Below are 13,254 nucleotides of genomic sequence, written 5' to 3'. Positions count from 1 at the left end.
TTGAGAACCAGCGCTCTATGCTGCAGTGACACGGAGCTGGCCAGCACCTCCACTCATGGAAGCCATGGACGGATGGACAGATGGACGGATTCACTGCTTTTCTCTGCGGTCTTTGCCCCCATCTACAACAGGAAGGTGTTGGACTCCATCTCCTGGATTCCACATCCCTAGTTTGAACATCTTCACGTTATCTCCCCCATACCCCCTGCCCCCAGCCTTACCAGAGCCTGCAAATCCTGGGACTCGTGCAGCCGCCCTTCGGCGGCTGTCATTCTTTCCGTCAGAGTCATCACGAGCTGTTGGGCTTTGGAGCTGGAACACTTAAACTGGTCCACAAGAAAGGGCTGGATGTTTTCCATCTGTTTCCAGAAAGCTTCCATCTGTGAAATGAGAATGAGAAGCAAGAGATGGGGGGAGAAAACTTATTTAAGAAAGCAATAAAGCTGGATGCTTTGTGCATGGGAATTACAATTCATTCCTGTCACAGACTGAGAGTCTAAACAAGTCTACAATCCGGGGCAAGTTTATCTCGGCAACAATCGCGCTCTGCAGAGGTTCCTCCTTGCTCCTTTGCAGGTGCCAGTCAGTTTCAAGGCGGCTTTTCAGCAAACACTAGCGCTGCTGATAAGGAGTGACTGCACAGTGAGATCGCCCAGCTTAAACAGCTTAAAGACTCTTAAACAGGCTACAATTGCTGCCTGGGCAGGTGCGTGAAATTCAACAGTGTGCTCCTGGAAGTTTCCAGATGTTTAAAAGAGATTAAACATGTCCTGAAAATAAAAGCATGAATAGCCATTTACATACGAGTTATTATCCTAAAAGCACAAAGGAGCGATGTGGCAGAGATGATGCTGACCATAAAAACATTTTGCTTTAAAATCTTTTTCCCTTTTCCCCCACCTCCTCAGAAGCAGAGCTGGGAATCACCAAGTAGCTTAGAAAGTCAGAGGCTTAATTTGCGTCACTGCGAGAACAACGACACCAGGAGTCCTAGCATCTTTCTTTTGTGGTATGCAAGTTATACGCCAGGCTCTGTGCTTCACAAATTTTATTTCTAGGTAAAATATATATTGGGAGGACAAGGAATAGGCTCAGAAAGTCAGGTTGCTTGTCAATGGTCACAGAGCTAAGGAGAGGCAGAGGCAGATTTGGTCCAAATTTGGTCCATTTAACGATCCTGGCTGATTTTTTCCATCCTGGCTCCGCCTCTCAGATGCTGAAATGAACACTTCTTGCTGGACAGGGCAAGGGAGGGGTCAGGGTCAGCAGCACCAGAAGCCCACGATGATCTTGTTAGCCCACTCCTAGATGAAAGGTGGCGAGAAATGTCAACCTGAAACCCTCAGTCAATCCAACCAGCCACCTCCCAGGGGCCGAGCACAGCCAGCAGAAAGCGCACACCTCTATGAACCAGAACCTCTTCCAGAGTTGGGTCTCTCATCTCTGGGGCCTCGCTGCAGCTCAGCAAACCCTTCATCTGCCTCTAGTTGGCAGTTCATGCCATCAAGGCTCCTTTCTTTACCCCTTCCACACACACTCCCACACCAGTGCTTCTCCATTTGGGGAGTTTGCCAAGACTTTAGAGAATCTTATGAGAATTATGAATCCTCTGTCTGAAATATGCAGACATGGACAAGATGTTCCATGGGCACCCTCGCTCTCCATGTCCTCCTACCTCAGCTTAGTGGAGACTCTCCATCCTCAGGCATCTCCTCAAGATGTCAAGCCAGAACTCCCCATCTCCCCTCCCAACCTGCTTCTCATTCTGGGGTCCTTATTTCTGTCGAACTGAGCCTGTACACCCGCTCCCCACCCCACCTCATTATAAACCACCCTCTCAGCTCTCCCACTTTTTCTTACTTCTCCATCTCTACTGCAATTGCCTTCATGAAATTCCTACTGAACTAACTCAAAAGCTCTTAGCTATCCTCCACACAGTGGCTGAGAGCATCCTTCTAAAACAAAAATGGGACCAGGCCACCCTCTGCTGCAGACTTTCAGGGACCCCCACCTCCTTGGCATGAGATGCGAGCCCTCAGACCAGATCTCTGGCTTTGTCTTGCTCTGCCTGCTTCTCCTGCCCACCGGCCAGCATCCATCCACACTTCTTCCAAAAAGTCTCTTGATGGTCCTTTCTTCTACGAAGACTTTCCTAACCCTGTGGGAAAATGACTTTCTCTCTCCACTGTGCCCCAGCCTCCCCATGTTTTCATCTGTCACAACACTTATAACTCAGCAAGTCCTCACCTGCTCACCTGTCGGTCCCCTAACGAGGTTGGACTGAGCATCTCTCCAGTAGGGCAAGTCTAAGTTCATTCTGAATCCCCAGTGTTCCAGTACAATGCCTGGGTGCCCAGGAAATGTTTGTTTAATACATAACATATGAACAGGGGGTAGTGGAACCCCAAAGCAAAAAAGACCTGTTTGAAGGAAGCCTTCCTCTCTGGAATTTAAAACATGCTTTTATGAGTGACGTTTCGAGTTTGAGAAGTTAGCAGCAAGCATCTGCTCCAACCCACAGAGCGATAATGACAGAGGCTTAGAGCAATCTTTGCTTTGAATGATAAAAGATCTAATCTAAAATTTAAACAAGAGGAATTCATTAAAAAAATTTAAAAAGACTCCCTCTGTAAATCTTGGCCCCTTAATTATATCTTCTCTATGGCTTAACTTCAGAAACTGGATCCCTGGCTCCGGGGCAGGACACGACAGGGAATTCGAGTATTAAACATGCTTCTAGGTGCCATCTCTTTAATCTCACCAACTCAACTGTGCCCGAAACCAAGGTTTTTATAGAGGGAAGAAAACCCAGCACGTACATTATCTATCAGCTGCTCAGAGTACTCTCTCTCCTTCTTCTCCACGTCTGCCAGGGTGGTGTATTCAGAATCAGCAGCACCCAACATTTCTGTGTTTGACAGTTTGACCTGAAGTCCCTTTTCTAATTCCTCCAAGTCCTGAAAAAAACAAAAGAAAGAAAAGAGGCAAAGAAAAAAACCCGAATGTATCTCAAATTCTAGAAAAAGAAATGCTTTTATTTTTTATGACATTATCATGAAATATTTCTTAGCTGTAATTAAATTCTCTGGACATTATCCTACTTAAAATTTGATGATAAAAAACTATTTTTCTCATGAAACATAGATCCCCAAGAATATTGGATTATTTTCTATATCCCTCCCTGCCTCCTCAAATAGACCATACTTAAAAAACAATGACATAGTATCTTTCAATCCTCATGAAGTCCTGGAAAATGTCATGACATCTGGGACATTGGGAGGGAACGTTTCTTCCCCACTCTTCTGGTTTCCGGGGGAAGGATTCCTTACTGCGCCCCAGGGAGGAAGTGATATGCATTTGATTGGCGGATTCAAAAGCAGGAAGTGAGCACCGCAGCTTAGCCTGGTCCCTCAGCCCCACTGACTCCAGGTACCCACTCTTCCAACTGCAGGCATCAGGCTGCGTCTCCCCAAAGAGCAGCTGCCATTTCGGAGCACTTCTCGTCCTCTTCTAGAAGTTTTGAGCATTAAATGAAAGTACCCATTTAAAGCACTTGGCCAGACTACCTCTCAGTAAACAGGAGCCACTATTATAATTAAGACGCTCAGTAGGTGGCGGAGGTGGGAGTTGATCCCGGGTCTGCAGACTGCAGAGCTCTTATTCTTCCCATAGGACGCTGTTTCATTGTTACTAGTATATTATGAGTATCACCACCATTATCATTGTTTTCATCGTTGGAGAGTCATTGAAACTCAGCAACCTGTGTCCTCAGCTGCAAACAAAAATAATAATGGCTACTCACAGGGCTGTGGTGAAGACTAAACAAAATAATATGTGAAAAGCACCATGTGCACTTCCTAATGATGACAAACATGGCGGTGGTGGCACTGAGGATGATGACAATGATGATGAAGATGATGACATACCGCCTCCTCTCTGGGGTGTACTGATTAATCCTCCTCCATGGAATCCAGAGGAGCAGGGAAGAAACCTTCCCTCCCAATCCCCCAGAAGTCATGGTGGTGGTAATAAGGATGACAATGATGACTATCATGAAGATAACAGTGGTGATGGTGGTCCTGAGAATGATGACAACAATGACGATGATGGAGGAAGATGATGGTGATGGTGGTGATAATGAGGATGATGATGAACATAATGATAATGGTGGTGAGGGCAGTAATAAGAATGATTATGACTAATGATGATGATAAAGACGATGGCAACGATGGCAACAACAATGACAATGAAGACGATGATGATGGCAGTAGTGGTGGTGATGGCTGTGATAATAAAAGGATAATGATGGCAATGATACTGATGATGATGAAGATGAAGATGGTTGTTGTGGCAGCCATGGTAACAAGGATGTTGGCAGCTGTCATGTACACAGGGTCTAACTGTTCCTTTGCTAGGTGCTTCATACACATTTCTCTTATCCCTTCTGCAATTCCACAGGACAGGAATTACTATCCTATTGCACAAAGGAAGAATCTAGGATTCTGAGAGTTTGTGAAAGATAGAACTGGGCTATCAACCTCCACCAGTCTGATGCCAAGCCCTGACTTGTTTTGCTGCACAGTAACAATATAAACTCTGCATAAAAGGCTGAGAAGAGAAGAATGTAAACTAGCAGAAACAGTTACAACCAATAAACAAATTACATTTTAAAAAATACCCCAAACTTGTGCAGAAGATGACATTAAAGGGTATGAGCCAAGATTCTTTGAGTAGCGGATATGACCAACATTCTTCTCTTTTTTTCTGCTCCCAATATTTTATCAAATTTTAATAATATACATTCCCATTTTTATATTTGTTCACATACTTTTATACATAATTATATTGTGTTAAAAAGTGCATATTGTAATAAACTATTTTTATACATGAAAGCGAAAAGAGTTTCATATCATATTACGATTTATATATCGTCATGAACTATTTTTAAATTATCTTGAAATATAGGTTGAAGACTTACGTTTTCTTGTTTTGAAAGAATCTTCTGGTATAACTCATCATCAGACTTCTTTTTAGGAAAAAGGTCAAGGAGGCACATTTTAAAAATCTGAATAAACATCTATTGCCAGAAAAGGAAATATAATGAAGAGAAAGGTTTAAACGATGGCATCTCCCTCCATTCTCCCTCTCTTCCTCCTCCTCCTCTCCTCTCTTTTCACATACACACACACACACACACACACACACACACTTTTTGCCATAGGAAAAGAACTCAGATTATAAATTATGACAAGGGCCTACAACAGATTGCATTTTCATGAAGCTTTTAAAGAAAAATGCTTCATTTCTTCTGCCTTCATTTAGTCAACAAATATTCATTAGATGCCTACTCCTTACCAGCCCCCCATGTCCCCATTTCCATTTGAGTCAAGAAAATACAAAAGGCAAAGCGGGCTGCTCCGTTGTGGAAAGAATCAGAGGGACAGTTGTATGGAACCGGGATGTGTAAAGTCATCCACTCCACCTCCTGTCTCGAAGGATGGAGACGTCCCCTAAACCAAGAAGGGTCCTCTCATCCTCGGGGACACCCAGCAAAGTCCAAGGGTGCTGGGTCCACAATGAGTTTAAGCAATCACTGAGTGTAGGACACCTGGGTATTCCCAGTTTGGGGCTATGACAAAGCTGCTAGGAACATCACATACAGTGTTTTTTGTGAAGGTGTTTCTCTGGGATAAAGACACAAGTGCGCAATTGCTGGTCTCCTGGTAATTGCACGTTTAGTTTCACGAGAAACTGTTCTCCAGTGCGGCATTTTACATTCCCACCAGCAACGTCTGAGTGATCCAGTTTCTTCCCCTCTTCATCAGCCATTTGGTGTTGTCACTATTTTTTATTTTAGCCATTCTGATAGATGTGCGGTCATATCTCATTGTGGATTTAATTTGCATTCCCCTAATGGCTTAATGACAGTGAAGGGCTTCTCATGTGCTTTTTGTGTGTGTTTACTTGCCAACTGTATATCCTTTTTGGTGAAATATCTGTTCGTGTCTTTTTCCCATTTTCTCATTGGATTGTTCACTTACGTCTACGGAGGTTTGAGAGGTACCTGTATATTCTACGTACAAGTCCTCTCTTGATATGTGGCTTGCAAATGTTTTCTCTCATTCTTTTCATCCTCTTAACAGGGTCTTTTGCAGAGCACAAGTTTTTAATTTTGATGAGGTTCAAGTTATTAGTTTTCCCTTTCATGAGTCACACTTTTGGTGTTAATTCTAAGAACTCTTTGGCTGGGTCGAGAACCCAAAGATTTTCTCCTATGTTTTTTTTTCCTAAAAGACATAGTTTTGTATTTTCCTTTAAGTACGCGGTCCACTACAGTTAACTACAGATGTAACTTGGTTTTCGCCCATGTTTACACGCACTCACTTGTGCGTATGTGTGGGGTTCTGTGCAATCTTACCCCATCTATAGACTCATGTATCCACTGCCACATTGAGACAGAGACTGTTCCAGCACCAGGAGGAAATGCCTAGTTCCAGGGCTGCCCCCGGCAGGGACGGGAGGCTGCCCACAGAGAAGACGGGCAGATGGCGACGGCCAATGCTCTCTCCAGACAGTGGGTTGCTCCCCTGTGGGCATTCACTGGCCGCTCCAGGGACGAGGCCAGCCAGGACCATGTCACTCGTAAGCAGGATGGGGCTCCGAGCACAGAAACAATCGACCCTCCAGCCAGCACAGAGCCTTTGTGAAAACCGCCAGGGCTACCTGCCCCTAAGTGGCCCAGGTGTGGCCACATGAAAGCAGGCTGCAGTGGCAGGTGGGCAGTGACTCGCGTCCATGGGCCTTTGCAGGGGTGGTGGGGGTGGGAGGCTGCAGAACAGGCTCTATTTCTGGAATCCTAGTATGACTTATGGCTGCAAACATCAGCTCCTGGCGACAAGGCCCACCCTGCTCACTCAGGGCCCACATTTCTTTTTGCTGCATCCTCAACAACATTCTTGTCTTTCTCCAGTTTATAAGGAAGCGCCTCATGGGCGCATCTGTCTGTGTCCCTGCTTCCACCTCTCTGTCACTCTCTCCATCTCCACTCTCCCTTTCTCTTTCCAACAGCCTCTCTCCTCCCTCCTCACTGCAGCTCTCACGCCTCCTTCAATAATTCAGAGAACGTGCAGCAGGGAGAAACAGCTCCTCTCTTTAACCCTGTGCCCTTGACGCCAGGCTAACCCCAGAGGGGCTCCGTGGCTACAGTGGGCCTCGTCTGACTTCCTGTAGCTCCCGTCCAGTGCAGATTGCTCACTCAGAGACCACGTGCATCTGGGGGAGACTAGTCCTGTTTGCCTGACACCGAAGGCTCTGACTTCTCCTTCATGACTCAGAGAACACATGCCTAGAAAAAGGTACAAAATGGGGGCCAGCCTCGTGGCCTAGTGGTTAAGTTTGGCGTGCTCCACTTCAGTGGCCTGGGTTCAGTTCCCAGGCGCAGACCTACACCACTCATTGGTGGCCATGCTGTGGCGGCAACCCACATACAAAATAAAGGAAGTTAGCTCAGGGCAAATCTTCCTCAGCAAAACGAAACAAAACAAAAAGCTACTATGTCCCATCTCGGCTCCAACTTAGATCCTTATGACTTTGGGCGAGTCCTCCTCTCTCTGCCTCAGTTTCCTCACCTGTAAGGTGGAGATAATAATGGCGCCCACCTCTCCAGGCTGTGAGGTTTAAAGGGAACTACCTGTGTAACACCCCCAGGGCCTAGCACACAGTAAGCGCTCCAGAAAGTTAGTGCTCATAAATACAGCCACGTGCCACATAACATTTCAGTCAACGACGGACCGCACATATGACCGTGGTCCCATAAGATTAGTACCACATAGCCCAGGTGTGTAGTGGGCTACACCGTCTAGGTTTGTCTAAGTCACACTCTACGATGTTCGCACAATGACAAAATTGCCTAATGACGCGTTTCTCAGACAGTGTCCCCGTCGTCAAGTGAGGCATGACTGTATCACTCTCACTATCATCTTCCTTTAAGAACACTGATCTCTTTGAAACCTCTGCATCTTCTCCCTCAGGAGGCATGCCTTGCCAGCAGCCCCTCCTTTTTCTGCTCAACCCCACAGCTCTGGTTACAGTGAAGCCCATGCCCCGTCAGCAGCCACGAATTGCTTCTCCATTTTGTGGTCGGATGCCCAATGCCGCCCTCCCTTCCAGTTGTGGCGGCTCCAAGGTGGCCGAGACCCGGTCCCCGAGGGTCTCCAGGACTCAGTGCACAGGGAGCCTCGTCTCCCAGTCCCCTCCCAGGAACAAGAGGGAAGCTCGCCTCGCCACCTACCATGTGCTTCTCCTGCCTCAGCGCCGCATCCACGCGCAGCAGCTCTCTCAAGTGCAGGCTGTAGACGCACAAGTCGAGGTCCACACTGAAAATCGAGGGAGAAACAGCAGGGACTGTTAGAGGACTCGAAGTGGGGAGAGTGACAGCGTATAGCCACACCCCTGCTCAGTACAAGCTGCCGTGCGTCCTGGCTCCGGATTCTAGATTCTGCACCCGCAGAGATTCCTAACGACCCCCTAAGATTTAGAAGAGGACTCAAAGGAGCTATTTGAAACCCACTCGTGACCGGAAGGGAACGGTCGCTGGGACATCAAGGACAAAACACAGGAGCAGACAAAAGGTGAGAGGAAAATGACACTTCCTCCCCAGACATTTTCATTTCTAGTGTGACTGTCACCTTTCCTCAGTGCCACCACGGAGACATTCTCCCGCCCATTTTACAGATGAGGAAACTGAGTCAGAAACTCGACAGCCACATGGTCACAGGGCAGATAGGCGGCAGGGTGTAAATAAAGGCCTATGACCTTTTCTCCCACCAAGGAAGATGCATTTTAAAGGACTATAGTCCCACCCACACTGTCACGAGGCCACCAGTCTGGAAGCTCACACACAGCCCTTCCGAGGCAGCCGGGCCGAGCCAAGAAGGCTCCTGTCCAACCACGTCCCCCTTTCCTAGGCCACCCCCAGGGTCCACACCAAGCTCAGGTTCTGGGCCACTCCTCCTACAGCCCTGAGCCGAGGCTGTGCCTGGGTCATCTCACCCAGGGGCCCTCGGACTCACTGACCCGCAGAGCAGAGAGAGGCCTGAGGACCAATGCAGGAACCTGCTGCCCGAGTCTCTTGAGCACCCACTGTGTGCCAGGCCCTGCTCTGGGCTGCGCAGTTGGGTGATTTAGAGTGAGGGCTTTGGAGATAAGGCGGTGAGGTCAAACCCAGCTCCATCACTCACCTGCTGTGTGACTTTGGGCAAGTCATCAGCCTCTCTGCGTCTCAATATCTTTCATAAAATGGGAATAATAACAGCCCCTACCACATAGTGTTGTTAGGAGGAATTAATTCATTGATTGATTAATATTGACTCATCACTGAGCCTGTCCCAGGCTTCCACGGAGCAATAGGCATGGACACTGTACTGAACAAGACAGACCTGGTCCTCGTGCTCATGTGATAATTAATCCCTGCAAAGGGCTTAGCCCTCTGCCCAGTACACAGAAGGCACTCAATCAGTGCGAGCTCCCGCTGTGCAATGCACAGGGCACGTCGATGATTAAACAGGGCGCCCCTGAGGTCTCTCCCCAGGGCTCAAGCCTGACTCCATAAGCCCACTCTGGCCCTAATCACAGAGTACGTGACAGAGGGATATGGGGCTCCAGCCGTGACACTGGGATGCTGTGTGTCTGTGGCTGAGTCACTTAACCTCTCTGGGCCTCTGTTTTCTCTTCTGATAATGAACAGCCCATTGGTCTGCATCCGCCATCCAGCCCCCTCCTCACCTCTCACAGGTCAGCGCCTCGGGGAAGCTGTTTGTCTGGAGGAACGTGCGGCTGAGGAACCTGTCGTCGCTGGTGGCCGAGTGGATGCTGGACGAGGAGCTGCAGTCATCCTTCTCGGCCTGGCTCAGGCTCCCCAGGCTGCTGGAAGGGGCGGCCTCCACCGGCTGGTTTGGCAAAACAGCCTGCTTTAAGTTTTCGTGCAGAGACGGGTTGGAGGAGCCGTCGGCCAAAGGCTGGGGAGGCGGGAGAGAAAGCACACTTAGCCCACATGACCTGTCACGACTTTATTTCAGCCATTCCACCAGCGATATGGGATGGCAGCTCCAGGAAGGTCTGGCCGCGGCAGAGTGGGGAGGGCTGTGAGCGGACATGGTCATGGTGACACCTATGGCCCAGGGACCCGCGTCACAACTCTTGTCCCCTCCCTTGTCCCCAGGAGGCCAGCCGCTCTGCACAGGCTCCTACGCCTCAGCTATCAGCCTGGATCTGTTCCCCACTGGCCTACCTGCACCCCGCACTCGGCTGCCAGCTCTGGCCTCCTCCACGGCAGCCTGCCTGCCCTGCCCCACCTCTCGTTGCTGTCTAGACCCCCGGCCTGCTCCATCCACTAACCTGCTGACCACACAGCTCTTCTCCACCCTCCTGCCCCAAGGCCTTCGAGGTGGCTCCTCTCTGCCCTAGGACAGGCTCACAGCTCCTTATCCAGGAACTCAAGCCCCACACACTGCCATGACCACACGAGGTCACAGCCTAGTGCCTAGGACAGCTGGAGGGCTCAGCAAAGGTCAGCCACCACCTCTGTCCAGCCTCATCTCCCGCTGCCCCGGGATGTGCGTGGCCAAGCAGCACTGAGCCGGCTGCCAGTGCCAAACCCGCCTGGTCCTCCACACTCCTGGGCCTTTCTGGACTCTGGTCGCCCTGCCTGAAACACCCCTGACTCCCCGTCTGCTGGCTGGAGCAGCCCTCCCTCCAGACACAGACCCTGGAGTCTTCCTTCCCTGGCACCCGGGCTCAGCCCACGCCGGGTTCCAGGGGCCCTTGGTCATTTCTGTCTTGCCTGTTACCACGCACTGTCCTGAAATCTCCGCCTACACTGGGAGGGCCTCCAGGGTGCAGATAATCTGCAGTGCCCGCCACAGAGCTTGCCCAGCAGTGGTGGTAAATGATGAATAAATGCCCCTGGTCTGGGAGTTTTGCCCCTTCATCCACCCACCGGGCAGCTCAGTGGAGGAGGGTGTTCCCCATGTGTGTTCCGGGGAACAGCTCCACGAACTATCACCCGTTACTGCGCACCATAAGGGTTCCACAGAAAAACTAATTTGGGAAAGTCTGTGTTAAACAAGGCGGAATCGTTTCTTTGGTGCAGGAATTCTCAGAGCCTTCAATATGCTCTGGCTGTCTTCAAAAGCAAGTAATAATTTAATAAGTCGAACATGTATTGTTACGCCATGGATCCCTCAAAACAACTGGGTGAGGCAGGAGGGCCTGTGACCCCCATTTCATGGATGAAGAAACTGAGGCCCTGGGAAACCAGGACAGGGCCAAGAGTACAGGGCAGAGACGGGAGTTAGGACCGAGTCTGTGTGACCCCCGGGGCCCAGCCTCTCTGCTGCCAGGAGAGCAGGAGCGTGCTCCCCGACTGACTTGCCCAGGGAACTCTTTTCCTCACAGAGCATCTCACAGGCCGAGGGCTCTGGGAAGCACATGAATATGCCGCTCTCTGCAAAACTCTTGGCCACGGGTGCAAACACCTGGCTTCCGGTGGGAGGCCTGCAGCCAGGTGAGTGGGTCTGACTCTGGCCCTGCCACTTCCTGCAGTGTGACCAGTCACAGGTCCTTAGCCTCTCCAGGCCTCAGTTTCCTCACGTGTGCAGTGGAGATAACAATACAGTCACGTGCCGTATAACGACATTTCGGCCAGCGACAGACGGCACAGCCAATGGTGGTCCATAGATTAGCACTGCAGCCTCAGCGTGCAGTGGGCTGTGCCATCTAGGTCTGCGTAAGTGCACTCTGATGTTCACACAAGGACAAAATCACCTAATGCTGCATCTCTCAGAGTGCATCCCTGGTCTGTAAGTGATGCACGACTGTGTGATTTATCTTACAGGAATACTGCAGGCTGCAACACCTAATGCACCAGAAATGCTTAGCCTAACGCCAGCCCCACGTAAGTGTTGAGAAAGTGTCAGCTGCTGGCATTGGTCCTGGGGCCTGCGAGTGCGGATCAGCGTTAGTAACTGTGCCGGTGTCAGTATTCGCATTAGTGTTAAAAGAGCAGGGCGGAAGCTGCCCCAAGGTGCCATCACCTGGTGTCTCTGGGACACCATGGGACACCACAGACCACAGGAACTCCTCACGCTGTTGCAGCTCGCACATACCCCATCCCCGGCACAGCTGTCACAACACGGATTAACCCTAAAGTTCTGCTCAGTTACAAAGCCTCAAAGTTACCCCTAATACAATGAGCTGCCATAAAACCCTCAGCTAGGACCAAACCCCGACACTGAATCCCGCTATTTCTGCCCTCATCTCTAGTCCATTACTGCACAATCGCATTTCTAAGACGGAGCTCAGGACCCTCACCCGGAACTTCTGATTGATGGGGTAGACGACTTTCGCCTTCAGTGCAAATGCCGTGATGTTGCTGTTGAAAGACGGCCCACATTCCTGGGAAGGAAAGAGAACAAATGGCACGTTCCATAAAATGAAGGATAAACCACCAAGAGTTTCTAAAATGCCAGACCCCATTTCTAATAGTGGCCTCGGGAAGGGACCATAACAGACACATTTAGATCCAAGTAAGTGTTCACTTGCTAGAGGGATGGGTGGATGGATGGATGAATGGGTAGATGGTTGGTGAATGGACAGACAGATGAATGAACAGATTGATGGACAGATGGACACATGGGTGGATGAATGCATAGACAGATGAATGGACAGATAGATGCATAAGTAGGAGGATAGGTGGATAGGTGGATGGATGGATGGATGGCTGATGGATAGATGGATGGATAATGGATAGATGGATGGACGGACGGGGATGGATGGAGGTACAGATGGGTGGAGAGATGGATGGATAGATGTGTCAAAAGAGAACAGCACATTCTTCACTAATTCCAAGTCTTTAGCTTTGGAAGAAATAAGGATTTAAATAACATAACAGTAATTAACAAGAGTTTTCCTAAAAATCATGAACACCTCTTAGTGGAAAAAGAAAACACAGAATAATTTTAGCATCCTCAGGGGTATAAACACTTACACGTGGCAACAGTCACACAGGACTTTGGGTCAGACCCTTAAACAAAAAGAAGTGGTTGGGCCAGTTTGTAACCTCTCTGAGCCTCAGTCTTCCCAGACAGTCACAGACGCACATCCGCTCCCAGGACGGCGCAGATGAAGCACCCAGCAGAGCGGCTGGAACAGAAGGGAGCAAAGCAGCGGGCAGCTGTAAGCAGTGGTGTAAGGAGC

The 13,254-nt window shown here is 49.4% G+C and overlaps 1 protein-coding gene across 7 annotated transcripts in view; it reads right to left on the bottom strand.

Annotated features, from left to right (window-relative positions):
* EVC (EvC ciliary complex subunit 1) overlaps positions 1 to 13,254 on the bottom strand; it is an 87,109-nt gene that overhangs the window by 61,970 nt on the left and 11,885 nt on the right. For all 7 annotated transcript variants that reach the window (XR_011538337.1, XR_011538334.1, XR_011538335.1 and 4 more), the window contains exons 3-8: positions 12,370 to 12,453; positions 9,784 to 10,016; positions 8,291 to 8,375; positions 4,979 to 5,077; positions 2,820 to 2,957; positions 222 to 380 (exon numbers count right to left, since the gene is read on the bottom strand). Coding sequence is in view for 3 of the 7 variants with exons in the window: in XM_070613285.1 (XP_070469386.1) it covers positions 222 to 380; positions 2,820 to 2,957; positions 4,979 to 5,077; positions 8,291 to 8,375; positions 9,784 to 10,016; positions 12,370 to 12,453 (798 nt within the window). In the remaining 4 variants the exon portion in view is untranslated. The remainder of the gene's footprint in view (positions 1 to 221; positions 381 to 2,819; positions 2,958 to 4,978; positions 5,078 to 8,290; positions 8,376 to 9,783; positions 10,017 to 12,369; positions 12,454 to 13,254) is intronic.

Source organism: Equus przewalskii, chromosome 3 (genome assembly GCF_037783145.1).
Source record: "Equus przewalskii isolate Varuska chromosome 3, EquPr2, whole genome shotgun sequence".
NCBI lineage: Eukaryota > Metazoa > Chordata > Mammalia > Perissodactyla > Equidae > Equus > Equus przewalskii.
Note: the sequence above shows the minus strand (reverse complement) of the source record. Positions and strands in the feature narration are given on the sequence as shown.